General features: G+C 47.6%; 1 protein-coding gene across 1 annotated transcript in view; it reads right to left on the reverse strand.

Moving 5' to 3' along the window:
- Nucleotides 1–2446: 2446 nt before the first annotated feature.
- The window catches only part of bmerb1 (bMERB domain containing 1), a 104303-nt gene continuing 90037 nt past the window's right edge, over nucleotides 2447–16712 (reverse strand). Inside the window, exon 6 of the mRNA XM_038820742.1 lies at nucleotides 2447–4028. Within this exon, the coding sequence (XP_038676670.1) occupies nucleotides 3910–4028 (119 nt within the window). The 3' untranslated portion in view covers nucleotides 2447–3909. The remainder of the gene's footprint in view (nucleotides 4029–16712) is intronic.

A 16712-nucleotide genomic window follows, 5' to 3' on the forward strand; every position in this document is an offset into this window, starting at 1 on the left:
CCCATGCGCGATGCTCAGCGGAGGAAGGATTTTTATCAAGCTCTACATGAACCACTCTTATCATCAATTGGTGTTGGTGGCGCAGTGGGTTAGCCCTGTAGCCTCACGGAGCCGAGGTCCCAGGTTCGATCCCGGCTCTGGGTCACTGTCCGTGTGGAGTTTGCACATTCTCCCCGTGTTTGCGTGGGCTTCGCCCCCACAACCCAAAGATGTGCAGGGTAGGTGGATTGGCCATGCTAAATTGCCCCTTAATTGGAAAAAATGAATTGGGTACTCTAAATTTATTTTTAAAAATCAATTGGTGTTGGACCTGTCCTCACGCAAATATCTGACCACCAACAGGCAAAGGGGGTTGTATAAGTACGCCTGGGTGCCATTCGGAGTCTCTTCAGTATGTGCCACATTCCAAAGGGTGATGGAAAATATCCTCCGAGGATTGCCACAGGTGGCAGACTACCTGGACGATGGGCTGATTATCGGTTAATCCAACCAAGAACCCCTGAAAAATCTGGAGGATCTGTTACATCGGTTCGAAGAAGCTAGGGTTTGTCTGCCGCTCAAAAGTGCATTTTCCATGCAAAGGTGGTGGTCTATTTAGACTACAGGGTGGACAGGCACTGACTACACCCAGTAGACAAGGTGCTGGAGAATCCCACAGAACTCCACGTGGGCCTTATAAACTATGATGGGAAGTTCATCCTGAACTTGGCAACAGTGTTGGCCCCACTGCACCTGTAAAGTGAAACGGCGACTGTCGTCCTCACATCTGCTGACTCACTTTGACCCATCAAAGCTGTTGTTGGTTACATGTGACGCCTTGCCGTACGGAATCAGAGCTGTCCTGGCACACAAGATGGGCGATGGTACTGAGTGACCCATTATGTTCACTTTGGGATTGACATTCTGCACTTTGGCAGCAGAGTAATTACACTTGGAGAGAAAAAGGATTGCCGCTTGTGTTCAGCGTAAAACGTTTCCATCAGTCTGCTATGGACATGCATTCACAGAGTATACAGACCATAACCCCTATTGGCGTTGTTCAAAGAGGATAAGGCAATTCCCCTAGTGGAGTCTGCCCGCACTCAGCATTGAGCTCTCCTCCTCTTGGCGGCACGTAAATATGTTTTGGAACGTCACCCAAGGACAAAAATCCAACCACGTTTACACTCTCATCCACCTCCCACTACCCACCAGCACGGCAACACCAACAGCATCGGATGAAGTAGTCGCAACCTTCCATTTTATGGACTCTTGGACCGGGAACAGTGGCCCAAGTAAAGACTTGGAAACAGAGTCCACGTGCTGTGTGGCGCCCACAATCATGCCCTCCCAGAGAACCCGAGGGCTTTTACCTCAAATGTGGCAGATAGCATCCTGCTGTGGGGTTCCCAGATGGTCATCCTCAAATGTGGCCAGGGAGCAATTTTGCAAGAGATCCATAGCAGACACCCTCTGTGGTGGCCTGGTAAAACATGCACACTGCCAGGAGCACCAAAAACTCCTCCTGCCTCTTTCCCCCCCCACCCCCCAACATGTCTGTCAATTCTTTTTAAAGATTTTTCCAATTACGGTGCAATTTAGTGTGGCCAATCCACCTACCCTGCATCTTTGGGTTGTGAGGTGAAACCCACGCAGACACTGGGTGGGTGGGGGAGGCTGAATTCTCCGATTTGAAGACCAAGTGCTGGCGTGGGGACAGTGGCGTTTTGCGCCAGAATAAATGGCGCAAAAGCTGCACCGATCCTGCATCTGGTGGAGGGGGCCCCGCCTTTACCTGCGGATATAGCCAGAGAATGGCCGGGTCCGTGACTGTGTATGCAGTGGATTCAGGATCTATGTCCTTGGTAAAGATCACAAACCTAGGGACCTGTCTTTGGGCAGAGAACTCTTTCCTCAAGCCTCCACACCATGATTTTCACTAGAAATTGGGTTCCACCTCAGTTATAGATAATTGTTAATCAGTAAATTGTTTCCAGAACATCTTAATTAAAGATGAAGAGCTTTGACAAAGGGTCATCTGGACTTGAAACGGTACCTCTTCTCTCCCTACAGATGCTGCCAGACCTGCTGAGATTTTCCAGCATTTTCTTTTTGGTTTCCGATTCCAGCCTCTACAGTAATTTATTTTTATCTGAAAGTTCTGTTAAATTGTGCAGTTTTCTGAATGTGTGCAACCCCATATTTTGGGATATTCCTTCCCAGCCTTTTATACATCAATAAATCTGATCAAATCAGGCCTGGGTGAAATAATAAAATAAGTTTGCAAGATTTTTGAGAGTTTATGTTCAAAACTCTTCTGGAGCAACTTCTGGCAACTGAGTGATTATTCAATAAAGTCATTTTCTCAGTCTTTTTGTGTTAACTCACATTTCTCCAAACTTCTAAACAAATGCCTATAGGGTACAACATACTGTAATTAAATACTGCAGACTCCACTGTAAACAAACACTCAGAAGCAATAACTTTATTGTGTTCAAGACCTAAACATACACAATTGTTTAATTGGTGACATTTCAATATTTACACATTTACTTAAAATTGAGCTGCCGAATGGTTAAGATTCAACATTAAATGAAGACAATATTAGATTAGTGAACAGGATGTAGGACTACTTTGAGTCAGGGAAGAGAGACAAAGGTTTACTTTCCTTTCAAATTCTATAGATGTGTGCTGCTGTTTATACATCTCATTCAGCGATTTAAGTTCAGTGCTGGCCTGGCCAGCTCTGTATTCATCAGCTTTCATTAAGCCATTAGCCGCCAACACCACTTTTTGTCAGCTTGTATCACTGGGGTAGTTTACATCTGACGCCGTGAAACAGGCGCGAAAGGGAACAGAGCAAGATATAAGCCTACCAAATGAGAAACTTAAGTTAAGACATGTGTACGCTTCAAATAATGTGCACATGTGCGTTGAAGGTCTTGGGATGAAACTCAACTTTGGCTGGGTGTATAACAGGTGGGTTGGTTTGCGAATGCCTGTTGCCAAGGATGAATTTCACCCCCTTGAACCTTTTAGTGACACTGACACTCTCTAAACGCAACTTGCTAGATTCTACCAACATATCTGCTTCACATGATTACTGACAAACCTTGACTTACAATTATATTACACTAGTAATATCCTATTTATCAATGAGGAAACACTCGATTGTAACACAAAAGGGCACGACTCCTGCTGCCTCAGTTGCGTGTATCTCAGCAGCAGCCATTCACTGACAGTGGGATTCTATACTCCCGTCGCTTGTCAATGGGATTTCCCATCGGAGCCATCACATGAAACCATCGGGAACAGAGAATCCAAACGGTTGGAGAAGTCCGCCCAAAGAATTAGAACAATCATGACACTCGGGCATTAACCTCTATTAACTTTGTACGTTTTTTCTCGGAGTCAGAATTTGACTCCATCCCTGTTTGAAAGTCGCTGAGTTTAAATTTGTAAAGTTTGTTACCCGCCTGTGCGCTGGAGCAATAAAGGGTTGCAACTGTTTGTGAGGCCTGGCAGAGACGAGAGGATGTTAATAAATAACTCTTTGGGGGGTGGGGGGAAGCTTTTTCAAGAAAAACCCTGTAAAATCCTTACGGCGTAGTTAGGAAATTTTAAAAGTGGTATGTTTTATTCTATCGTGACCACTGAAACAATTTCCTGAAACTGCTTTGATGTCACACATGCCAGGTATTAAAATCTTTGCATTTTACCAGTGGAAACATGTGATGCATTTTCCTTACAGCATGCCGAGTTTGTGATCCATGCATGAAGGACAATAAGTCTTTATCACCACTCTGAATATGGTAGGTCATAGTCTGTGTGAGCACGGTTACCATTCAGACATTTTTCTTCCATCTTGGGTAAGGTTCTCTTTCATTAAAATATCCTTTGCAGACAAGTGTCGGACTTGAGTGGTGAGCGCTACATGATGTTGCATTGTGTAGATCCACAGCAATCCCTTATTAATGCCATTCCGGCTTTGGTCATTGAAGGCTTGTTTGGAGGAGGTTCGGTAACCACAGGCTTCTCTTTTACAGACTCTGCAACATCAAAACAATGAAAATAAAGCAATGCCGTATTGTTTTTAAGTGCACAATATATTATCGTGTAGAAAAATTCGGGTGCAAAAATCCATAGTCCTTCCACCATATTCCCACAATAATTCTGGAGGCAAGGTTGCAGAAAAGGCCACTGGTTGAGGATTTCTGTCTGCTATGCTGGGGCATCGGCCATCCCCAAATAAGTCCATCAATTAAGATGGAACTTTGAACTCTTCTGAGGATTCTCCTTATCAGACATTCCCAAATCTCCAACTTCATACAGTAACACTCCCCAAGTTATCAGCCTAGATTCGTAGCGTCAATGACTGTTAGCCTCTCACAGCCATTAAAACTAAAACACAACATAGTCCACCTGGGAAATCGATCCCCTCTGGTGCCTGAACTCTCCACACGGATACCTGTCAACGATAACAAACTGAGTGCGGATTTAAAATAAAAAGGCAGACACAGGATCATTTTGGGTAGAACTAATGGATGGTAACAGAGGTAGACCATTACCGGGAGGGTTGCTATAGATTCCCAGGTGAAAGGATTAACTTTATGTTGTCTTGTTAAAAGTGTGTCTGTCAAATGTGAATACTGTGTGGCTAGTGGAGTGGGGAAGCCATGGGGTTCCTTCAAGGTGGTGATATGGATGCAAAGGGCCAATATGTACTCATGCAAAGTGAAAGGTACAAAGTTTGTCGGCACACCTGCCCGGTTGGACAGGACTTCCAAGCAACTCTTAAAAAAGGAGAAAAATAATAATTGGGTTCCCTCCGGGTGCTCCGGTTTCCTTCCACAGTCAAAAGACGTGCAAGTTAGGTGTAGATTGCCCCTTAGTGTCCAAAAGAAAAAGGTTAGGTGGGGTTACGTGGATAAGGTGGGGGGGGGTCTAGGTGGGGTGCTCCTTCGGAGGGACGGTACAGAAGCGATGGGCCGAATGGCCTCCTTCTGCAGTGTAGGGATTCTATGATTTTAAGGAATTTATAACCTCGAAGGATGAACTCAGATCCATAAGGTATGTGAAGAGTGTAAGAAAAACAACAAAATGGGGCGGCACGCGGCGCAGTGGTTAGCACTGCTGCCTACGGCGCCGAAGTCCCAGGTTCGAATCCCGGCCCGGGGTCACTGTCCCTGTGGAGTTTGCACATTCTCCCCGTGTTCTGCGTGGATTTCACCCCCACAACCCAAAAGATGTGCAGGGTAGGCGGATTGGCCATGCTAAATTGCATCCTAATTGGGAAAAAAAATAATTAGGGACTCTAAATTTTAAAAAAATAAAATGGCAAAGAAAAATATTAAAAGTTATTTGGCAAGAAACGTGAATTATAGTAAAATTTATACAAAGCAAAAAATAAAAGCAAAGGATGGAGCTGGGTTGCTGAAAGTGGAATCGTGAGGACATGGACAGCTGCTTCTACTCGGGCTGAAAAAACGCCAAATATGATTCTGTTGCCTCAGTGACAAGGAGGAAACAAAAAACTGGATTAATCCGGAAAGGGTGCAGGGTCTTGTCAATCAAGGGGGGTCTGGACAGCTTGTATAGGGGCAAACTGTTCCCATTGGTGGACGGATCATGAAGCAGAGGGCACAGATTTAAAGTAATTGGCAAAAGAAGCAATGACAACATGAGGAAAAGCGAGTGGTTAGGTTCTGGAATGCCCTATCTGAGAATGTGCTGGAGACATGTCCAGTCAAGGCTGAATGTCCAGGGTTATGGGGAGAATATGGGGGCTGGCACTCCCTTCTTTGGGGGACAGCACAGACATGATGAGCTGAATGGCCTGTGCTGCAACCATTGTATGATTCTATTTACTGCTTTTCTTTCAGGGGTCCAATATCTTTAAAATAGTTGAGGTAGTGCACTTAAATTTCAGAAAGACCGTTGATACACTTACTTTCAAGAGGATGGTACTAATGATTATAAAGAGCAGGAATCAGGGGCAATATTTCACATTGGATATTGTTACGGACGCCTGATCAGCCCTCAACCATGGCAAAGATAATGAACTAGATGTGCAAGGTTTATTAGATTTTAACACAGTGTGGAAAGATCGATTTGTTCCAGAGGTGATAACATAAGAAATACGGCTTAGTTATTTTCTAATAAATATTATTAAAATAAAAGAAAATAATGTTTGAACTTTTAAACATGCATCTCTAACGCTAAGGATTACATGCAGTTTCTTAACCTTAACACAAAAGTTCCCATTAAACAACACTGTACATGACCATACAGTTCTCATGCCACTTTCACAGGAAGACAAAGGCACTACTTGCATTTATGAAGCCATTTTCTTCCGTTCGGGACATTTGGTCAGAATCTTTTTCCAAAGCCTGCCTCGGTTACAACATTCATGACCTCCCTGGTCGATTTCCACAGCCTTCTCTGTAACCGTTCAAACATCATTTTCTGTCTCTCTTTAAGCTCCGCTCATCCCTTCAAACAAAGGTTCTTCCCTGAGGTGGTCAGACTTGAATCTATTATCGTTATCTTGGCTGATTACCGACTCCCATTTATACAAAACAACAGAGCTATGCCATTCATATACAACTAACCTTCCATTGATGGACAAATAGGTAATCAGTCTGTGTGAGGGGCTGATGGCTGGTCAAACAAAGTTGTCCCGAATGACAATGGATCTTGATGTGGATCATCCTGGCTGAACCGGGTATCCTATGTATTCCCACTAATGAGGTTATGTATGAATTGGACAAGGGTAACTCAGGCTGTGGGTGCATCCCTCTGACTCTGCTGCTGGCAGTCTTTTCCCTCAGTCTGTTTAACCCCTAAATTGCCCGCTACATCTTGAACCCCATTTCTGGATCCAAGTTCCTAATATCTCCCAACATGACAATATGTACTGGGTTAAGCAACTGAACCCAGAGTGTGGCGCAGGGATTGGCATCATCCTTGGAGAAACTTCCACGTGGGCTGCATTGAAGGGGCATTTTGGGGCCTCCTTTTTTAAAAAGTGATCTGAATCGAGGAGGTTCAAGCACACTGGCTAAATGTACAGATGACACAAAGCGAATGAAGGTGGCAGACTGACAAGTGGAATAGAGTAAGCCACAGCAGCTTACCAGCTCTCGAGACCATTCCAGTCAGTCCAATTCCCTGCTCCATCTCTGCAGCCCTGCTAGTTTATTGCCCTCAAGCGTCCATCTAATTTGCTTCTGTCAATTAAGAAACGCAGACACTTCTACTCAAGACAAAGAAGTAAAAGCATTAGATATCGGCCTTGCAACCCCTCAAGCCGCTTTGGCATTCATCAAGATCACGGCTGACCTTCCACCTTTAATTCCACTTTTCCTCTCTATCCTACATCCCTAACCTCTAAGTATTTAATCAATGTTGATTATACTTATCAACTGAGCACCCACAGCCTTCTGGGTAGAGATTCACAAATCTCTGAGTGAAGAAATTCCTCCTCACCTCAATTGAAAATATCTCTGTCTCTTATCCAGAGAATATGACCCCCTGTTTCTTGATTCACTGTCCAAGAGAAGATACCCTCAGCATCGACCCTTCAAGCCCTCTCAGAGGTGATGGATCGGGCAGCATGTACCTGGAAGGCAAACGACGTTTCCGCTTTGAACATGGTGGCGGTTGCTCCGCGGATGACTGCTGAGCTATTGACTCCCCATCGGAGATTTCCGATGTTTGAGTCTCCATTTCTCAAACGGTGTCCACAATCTCAGTCGTCTCGGCGTCTTGAACCCCCCTTTGGGGTCCCGTTACCATCTGCTTCGACATCAGAGGTGGCTGGTTGAGGATATGGCATTCGCGAGGAAGGTATAAAAGAAGCAGTCACCTGGACCGAATATGATCGAGGTGCTTTCGCAGGACCCACCCTTGTACTTGATCGGAAACCGGCCCTGTTTGGAGGAGAATAGTCCCAGAGACCCACAGGGCTGTCTGTAAAGTTAAAAAACACCAGATCACCTGGTACAAAACATCAAGGTGGTCGGCACCAAATGGGGCAACGCCATTGCCGCTCCTGGTTGTGGCGCACTTTCCCACCTATGCCCGGGAAAGTCATACGAAGGCGGTTTTGAAGCCTACGCCCCATCAACATTTCAGCAGGAACCATCCTGGTCACAGCGTGCGGAATGATCCTGCAGCAAAATAAGAAAGGAGCCACTCTGGTGCTCATCAAACCTGAAGACTGCTTCTTGGATTGGATTGGATTGGATTGGATTTGTTTATTGTCACGTGTACCGAGGTACAGTGAAAAGTATTTTTCTGCGAGCAGCTCATCAGATCATTAAGTACACGGAAAGAAAAGGGAATAAAAGAAAATACAAAATAGGGCAACACATGATATACAATGTAACTACATAAGCACTGGCATCAGATGAAGCATACAGGGCGCAATTCTCCGCACTCACGACGGTGCGGAGAATAGCGGGGATCGTAAATTTTTACGGCCACACTAGTCTGACGCCCTCCCGCTATTCTCCCCCCCCCCCCCCCCCCCCCCCACGCCCGACTCCCAACACGAATCGCTGCCGCCGTTTTTTTACGGCGAGCAGCGATTCTCAGCTGGCCGATGGGCCGAGGTCCAAGCCCTTTACGACCGTTTTTAGGAACGTCAAACACACCTGGTCTGACCGTTCGTAAAAACGGCCGTAAATTTCGGATCTTGGCAACCATGGCACCGATTGACACGGCAATACCACGGCCGTGCCAAGGGTGCCATGGGCCCGCGATCGGTGCCCACCGATCGCGGGCAGTGGGTCCGATTCCCGCGCACTCTCTGTCCTTTCCGCCGCCCCGCTGTATCCATTCGCGGGGTGGCTGAGGGGCATCCCGGCCCGCGCATGCGCGGGTTTCGCGCAAATGTGCGATGACGTCATCCGCGCATGCGCGGGTTGGAGTCTTCCAATCCGCGCATGCGCGGCTGACGTCATGTGACGCGTCAGCCGTCGCAAACTCTGGCAAGCGGGCTTAATAGCAGCATGCTAGCCCCGACCGGGGACCAGAATCGGTTCCCGGTCGGGGGGGGCGGAGGCTGGCGTCAAACCCGCCCGTTTTTGACGCCAGCCTTACGATTTCTCCCGGTTTGGGAGAATCTCGCCCACAGTGTGTAGTGTTAATGAGGTCAGTCAATAAGAGGGTCATTTAGGAGTCTGGTGACAGTAGGGAAGAAGCTGTTTTTGAGTCTGTTCGTGCGTGTTCTCAGACTTCTGTATCTCCTGCCCAATGGAAGAAGTTGGAAGAGTGAGTAAGCCAGGTGGGAGGGGTCTTTGATTATGCTGCCTGCTTTCCCCCGGCAGCAGGAGGTGTAGATGGAGTCAATGGATGGGAGGCAGGTTTGTGAGATGGACTGGGCTGTGTTCACTCTATGAAGTTCCTTGCAGTCCTGGGCTGAGCAGTTGCCATACCAGGCTGTGATGCAGCCCGATAGGATGCTTTCTATGGTGCATCTGTAAAAGTTGGTAAGAGTTAACGTGGACATGCCGAATTTCCTTAGTTTCCTGAGGAAGTATAGGTGCTGTTGTGCTTTCTTGGTGGTAGCGTCAACGTGAGTGGACCAGGACAGATTTTTGGAGATGTGCATCCCTAGGAATTTGAAACTGCTAACCATCTCCACCTCGGCCCCGTTGATGCTGACAGGGGTGTGTACAGTACTTTGCTTCCTGAAGTCAATGACCAGCTCTTTAGTTTTGCTGGCACTGAGGGAGAGATTGTTGTCGCTACACCACTCCACTAGGTTCTCTATCTCCCTCCTGTATTCGGACTCGTCGTTATTCACGATCCGGCCCACTATGGTCGTATCGTCAGCAAACTTGTAGATGGAGTTGGAACCAAATTTTGCCACACAGTCGTGTGTGTACAGCGGGTAGAGTAGGGGGCTAAGTACACCGGCCTCGTTTGAACACCTCGTTTGAACGGCTGTACTGCCCCCTCTGCTGGACCATTAGAAGCCGGGAGGAACGGGGCAGGAGGAATGTGCCGTAACCCCATTCGCCTTCAAGAAATACAAGAACTCATCGCTGAAAGGGGTCCCACCGTCTGTGACCAGCACTTCAGGGTTGCTGTGTGTGTGAAACGACAAATACAATTTCTCGATAGTCACCCGTTGGGGTGGTTACTGCCATCTTGTGGACCTCCAGCTTTGTTGAATGGCCGACAATTAAGAGAAGGAACATTGAATCCTGAAATGGGCTGGCAAAGTCGGCATGCAAACATGCCCATGGACATTCCCACGGGTAAAGGGGTATCGCTGGTGCGAACTTCTTTTTTTTTATAAATTTAGAGTACCCAATTATTTTTTCCAATTAAGAGGCAATTTAGCATGGCCAATCTACCTATCCTGCACATCTTTTGGGTTGTGGGGGCGAAACCCACGCAGACACGGGGAGAACGTGCAAACTCCTCACGGACAGTGACCCAGAGCCGGGATTCAAACCCGGGTCCTCAGCACCGTAGGCAGCAATGCTAACCACTGTGCCACCGTGCTGCCCTTGGTGCGAGCTTCTTATGCTCCTGACAGACGGAGCATTGCTGGGCCATCTTCTCAATGTCTGCATCCAGGCCCAGCCGCCAGATGTAACTCTGCGCCAACATCTTCATTTTAGACACTCCTGGATGTCCATTGTGAATGTCCTTCAATATCAACTCCTGACCTTTTTCTGGAATGACAACGCACGCGCCCCATAGCAGGATATCATCCTCCACATTAAATTCAGACAGTTTGGACGTTTTGGTAGCTGTTGATGCTGGCCTCCATGTAACAATGTGCCGGAATGTTGAGAGACCCAGGTCTGTTCAGAGTCCATTCACAGACCTGAGACACCGTGGCAGACAAAGAATCCATGAAGTTTAGAGTGGCGACTGTCATGATATGCAGACACAGACATAATGATATACAGACAAGCAGCTAATGGATAGAGAACAGGACATGGCCAATGAGCAGACAGGACACTCAGGGGTGGGATCTGACTATAAAAGACACAAGTCACTCACACTCCGCCTCTTTCCACTGATGTACATCTAGAGAGTCAGTCAAAGGTGTTGTTACAATCTCACACCCCCACCACGTGGCTAAGAGCTAGTCTGGTTCAGTCAGATAGAGTAACAACACTTAAGTTAGCAGAGAGTCGAACTCACAGAGAACTGTGCTAACTGTGCTATTAGTTCAATAAACCTGATTGAACTAACTTCAAGGTCTGGAGTATCTTTTTGATCTAAGCTGCATCCAGTTGTAGCCAGTACCAGTGTACCTAACACGACAGCGACCACTTTGTCCGCCCAGGAGGGGCAATGTGGGGCTAGTTGGCAAAGGCAAACGGCTTAGTGCATCGACGTTCGCTATCTGGATTCCCGGATGATGCTTTGACAGAATATTCATAGGCGGCCAGCAGCAGAGCCCAGCACTGGCCCCTCACAGAGTCGATGGGCGGGATGGCCTTGTCCTTAAATAGACCAAGTAAAGGCTAATGGTCTGTAAAATGGCCGCTGTAAATGTACTGGTGACATTTTTCCACTGCGTAGATCACCACCAGACTCTCCTTGATCTGTGCAGATTTGTGTTCTGCCACAGCCAGCCTCTGAGAGGTGAAAGCAATCGGCCATTCCCCATGATTCTCCATCCGATTGTGACAGGACGGTCCCAATACCGTACGGCGATGCGTTGCACGTGACAAGTAAGTGTTTAGTGGGATACTATTGGGTCAGTAACCTAGAAGACAGTAACTTGGCCGGCAAAAAGACCGTTTCCTGCAGTTTTCTCCACACCCACTCTTGATTCTTCTTCAAATGGAGGTGTATGGGGGCCAACGTGGTCGCAAGGTTCGGGATGAACTTGGGCCACCCACTCAAAATGGTGACCCAATAGTAGGATTCCCTCAGGAATCCTTCGTATTCCTCGCCGTGCATAAATTTACAATGCCAGGGATACAGAACTGCTATCTGATTTACACTCCCAGGGGGATCTTAACCGGTTGCAATTCTCCTCCAGCAGGAGAACATAGGGCGCGATTCTCCGCAAATTCAGCCTCCGCGCCCCCTCCCGGGACCCGATTCTGCTCCCCGGTCGGGGCTAGCAGCGGGGCCCCGTGAACCTCGGCATCGCAGGCTTAGCGAACTCCGCTAAGCCCGCGCGCCAAGGTTAACAGCGGCTGACGCAAATGATGACGTCAGCCGCGCATGCGTGGATTGGACGGCTCCAATCCGCACATGCACGGATGACGTCATCACGCATATGCGTCAAACCCGCGCACGCGCGGGCCGTTATGCCCCTCAGCCGCCCTGCGGACTGATCCAGCGGGGCGGCAGAGGAACAAAGAGTGCGCGGGGTTCGGACCCGCCGCCCGCGATTGGTGCCCACCGATTGCGGGCCTATGCCACCCTTGGCACGGCCGTGGTGCGGCCGTGCCAATCGGTGGCATGGTTCTCCAGAACAGCACTTTGCGGCCGTTTTCACGAACTGTGAGAGCAGGTGTGTTGGCGTTCGTGAAAACGGCCGTAAAGGCCTGGGAAATCGGCCCATCGGCTAGGGGAGAATCGCTGCTCGCTGTAAAAAACGGCGAGCGATTCGTGTCGTGGGGCGGCCGTGGGGGGAGGAGAATAGCAGGAGGTCGGGAAAAATGTCGGGTAGGCCCTCCCGCTATTCTCCGACCCGTCGTGGGGGGCGGAGAATCGCGCCCATAGTCTCCCAAACAGAGAATCTCACCTATCTTCCTTTAGCCAAGGAAATCAGAACTGCACACGGTATTCCGGGTATGGTCTCACCAAATCACCATGCAATTGCAGCAAGAGCTCCTTATTCTTGCACTCCAACCCCTGGCAATAAGGGTTAACAAACCATTCCTTATCCTTCCTCATTGCTTACTGTACCTGTTAATGTTCCCAAGGATACCCAAACTCCACACATCACAGGGGCTGGTTTAGCTCACTGGGCTAAATCGCTGGCTTTTAAAGCAGACCAAGCAGGCCAGCAGCACGGTTCGATTCCCGTACCAGCCTCCCCGGACAGGCGCCGGAATGTGGCGACTAGGGGCTTTTCACAGTAACTTCATTGAAGCCTACTCGTGACAATAAGCGATTTTCATTTCATTTTTCATTTCACACGTACTCAACCCTCTTTAATGATCACAATCACTGAGGGATCCTGACAGGGGGATTGGATTGTAAGAAACAATTATATAAACTGAGCATTTTCACACTGACAAGCTGGAGAGTTGATCCGCTGACTGCTTTCAGGATTCGAAAGGAACGAGATATTTAGACAACGACGAGCAGTTTCACACTCTCCCCAACAACAGAAGTAGAGAACAAATATTCAAAATGTATCTGTGTAAACGATGGCCCGGATCTTTCGCAAAGCGGGAATCATTGTCGGATTGCTGCTCTGTTTGAATGTTCCCCCGCCTCGATGCTGCTCCTCATTTCTTACCTCTTCCAACTTCTCCAGAAATGTGAAAGCGTAGTGCCTTTCGGAGAAGTCCAGCGCGGGAGCGTCGGAGGGAAACGCCCCCTTTTAACGGGATTAGCTGCCGTAAGGTAAGTGCAAATGTTCAACGTGTATTTTGTTAAATGGGTGAATGAGTGAATTAATACGGTGGGTAGGTTTTTTATTTATTCATTCACAGGATGAGAGCATCGCAGGCTGTGCCAGTATTTATTGCCCATCCATAATTGTCCTTGAGGGGACAGTTAAGGGTGAACCCACATTGCAATGGATCTGGAGTCACATTGAGTCCAGACTGGATAAGGAGAGTTAACTTCCTTCCCTAAAGGACACTCGCGAATCAGTTGCGCTTTTACAACAATCGACAAAGGTTTCATAATCATCATCAGTGTTAGGAAGGGTAGTCAGGTCGGAGGTTGATCAGGTCAGATGTAGTCAGATGGTAGGGGGGTTAGTTGGGGTAGTAGGGGTGTCAAGGGGTAAGTCGGAGAGGGGGGGGGGGGGCATCAGCGTGAGTGATTGGAGGGTCAGTTTTGTAATTACCCAGGAGTTAGTTTAGGTTTTAATCTAACATTTCCTGGGTTACTATTCAGCTGAGTCTCAATGAACCGTTCAAAGCCTCCAATTCTAACTCAACCTGCTCGGAGGGTCCCAGGGAGCAGGGGAATCGTCCATCGGAAGTTCAAACTTCCTGGGCAATTCCCACAGAGGTCAGCCGATTGGGACTTCATGTCCAGGTTCTATGTCCAGTCTCCAGCAATCTGGAGACATACATTTACCAGAGGGACGATACATTTATGGAGAGAGAAGGGATCACATGAGAGCTTGTGGAGAACAAGTGGGATTTAGTTGGATCTACAACTGCACCTTAATTGTTCTTTTTGCAACACTTCAGGGAAGCTGTTGACAACGTCTTAAGTCTAAATCACATCCTGGGAGACAGCTGCTACACTTCTCAGCACTCCGCTGTGCCGAGTGTAAGTGCTTCCATAGGTCAGTCAGCAACCGGAAGACGGCCCTCTGTTAGAATTGTAGCAAGGCCGTGGATTGTGAGCTCCATAATATCCCCGGCAACATTTCTGTCTGTTTCTCGAATTTGCTGTGACGTTATTGGGATAATTTCAGTTTCATTTTCTTCCATTTGAATCACAAAGTACAGTAAGAAGTCTTACAACACCAGGTTAAAGTCCAACAGGTTTGTTTCAAACACGAGCTTTCGGAGCTGTGCTCCGAAAGCTCGTGTTTGAATCAAACCTGTTGGACTTTAACCTGGTGTTGTAAGACTTCTTACTGTGCTCACCCCAGTCCAACGCCGGCATCTCCACATAATCACAAAGTAGTTCTATTAATGCAACTAAAACTCACCCCAAGAATGAATGAAAACTATGAGACGATAAGTGTCTTTAATCGAGCCACTTAAGAAAATCAGGTTTCAAAATTGTAAAATATCCTCTTGGGCAAAATCAACTTCCATCTGTTTAGTCTCTGAATTGTCCTAATTGCAAATTTACATATTTCTATCAGCCTAGGCCAGCTCGGAGTTGGGTTTTTTTTTCAATTTAGAGTACCCAATTAATTTTTTTTTCCAATTAAGGGGCAATTTAGCACGGCCAATCCACCAAATCTGCACATCTTTGGGTTGTGGGGGTGAAACCCACGCAGACACGGGGAGAATGTGCAAACTCCACACGGACAGTGACCCAGAGCTGGGATCGAACCTGGGACCCTGGCGCCGTGAGGCAGCAGTGCTAACCCACTGCGCCACCGTGCTGCCCCGGCTCGGAGTTTCTTGCAAGCAAAACATAAAATCAAACTATGTCCAAATAATATGGTGTTTAGTTCGAAATTACTCAATTCAACATTTAAATTAATTTACAAAATAAATTATTCAAATTTTTCATTTTCTGCAGTACAAAATAACACGACAGAACAATTTACACACATTAAAATATTCCACGCAATCCCTGGCACAACCTTACCCTTTCCCTGTCCCATCTTCACCCTTCGCCAACATGAACAGTGACCAATTCCTGAAATAAACAATAAACGGCTGCCATCTCTGATAGAAACCCTCGCTTGCTTTCCTCGCGGTGTACGTAACTTTCTCGAGGTATAGCAACTCCAGCAGGTCCCCCAGCCAAATATGGTCCCCTGAGGTCAATCTTCAGAATGGCCAACATGTTGCTAACGAAGGAGATCCAAAAACCACGAGCTTGGGACAAGGCCAGAAGATGTGCGTGAGGTTAGCCGGACCTCCTGAACAGCACTCACATGTGTCCTCCACCCCTGCACAGAAGCGACTCATTCTGCACTTAGTCAGGTGTGCCTTAAAAACTACTTTGAGTTGGATCAAACCAAGCCTCCTCCACGACGACATGGAGTTCACACCTCAGCATTCAGTATGGGCCGCAGCTCCTCCTCCTACCTAACCTTAACCCCCTCCATTTACACCTAATCCTCTGACATAACCCGTCCATAAATACCAAAAGTGCTGCCTTTCTCCGACCCTGCGAGTGAAAGAACCCTCTCCTTTAGAGACGTTGGCGGGGCCTCGGGGAATGGCGGGAAAATCAGTTTCACAAAGTTGCAAACTTTAAGATATCTAAATAAATTTGAAACCAAGAGACCGATCCTTTCCGTCAATTCTTCTTTTAAAGTTTTTCCAATTGAGGGGCAATTTAGCGTGGCCAATCCACCCACCCTGCACATCTTTGGGTTGTGGGGGTGAAACCCACGCAAACAGGGGAGAATGTGCAAACTCCACACAGACAGTGTCCCAGAGCCAGGATCGAACCCAGGTCCTCGGTGCAGTGAGGCAGCAGTGCTAACCACTGCACCACCGTGCTGCCCAGCTTTACAAAGAACAATACAGCACAGGAACAGGCCCTTCAGCCCTCCAAGCCTGCAACCTTTGCCAAAACCCTCAGCACTTCCTTGTGCCCTATCCACCTATACCCATACTTTCCATGTGTTTGTCAAGATGCCTTTTGAACGCCGTTAATATATCTGCTTCCACATCCTCCCCTGGCAACACATTCCAAGCACTCACCACCCTGTGTAAAAAAAACTGCCTCGCACATCTCCTCTGAACTTTGCCTCACGGACCTTAAACTTATGCCCCCTGGTGACTGACCCCGATTCACTCACCTTCTCCTTGTAAATTTATACATGGAGGAGAACACGTGGGATTCTGTCAGAATACTAGTTTCGGGCCACCATTTTGTTCAGGCAGCGCGGTACTGCGGACCGGCGGCTAGTCCCT

The sequence above is a fragment of the Scyliorhinus canicula genome, chromosome 15 (genome assembly GCF_902713615.1).
Source record: "Scyliorhinus canicula chromosome 15, sScyCan1.1, whole genome shotgun sequence".
Taxonomy (NCBI): Eukaryota; Metazoa; Chordata; class Chondrichthyes; order Carcharhiniformes; family Scyliorhinidae; genus Scyliorhinus; species Scyliorhinus canicula.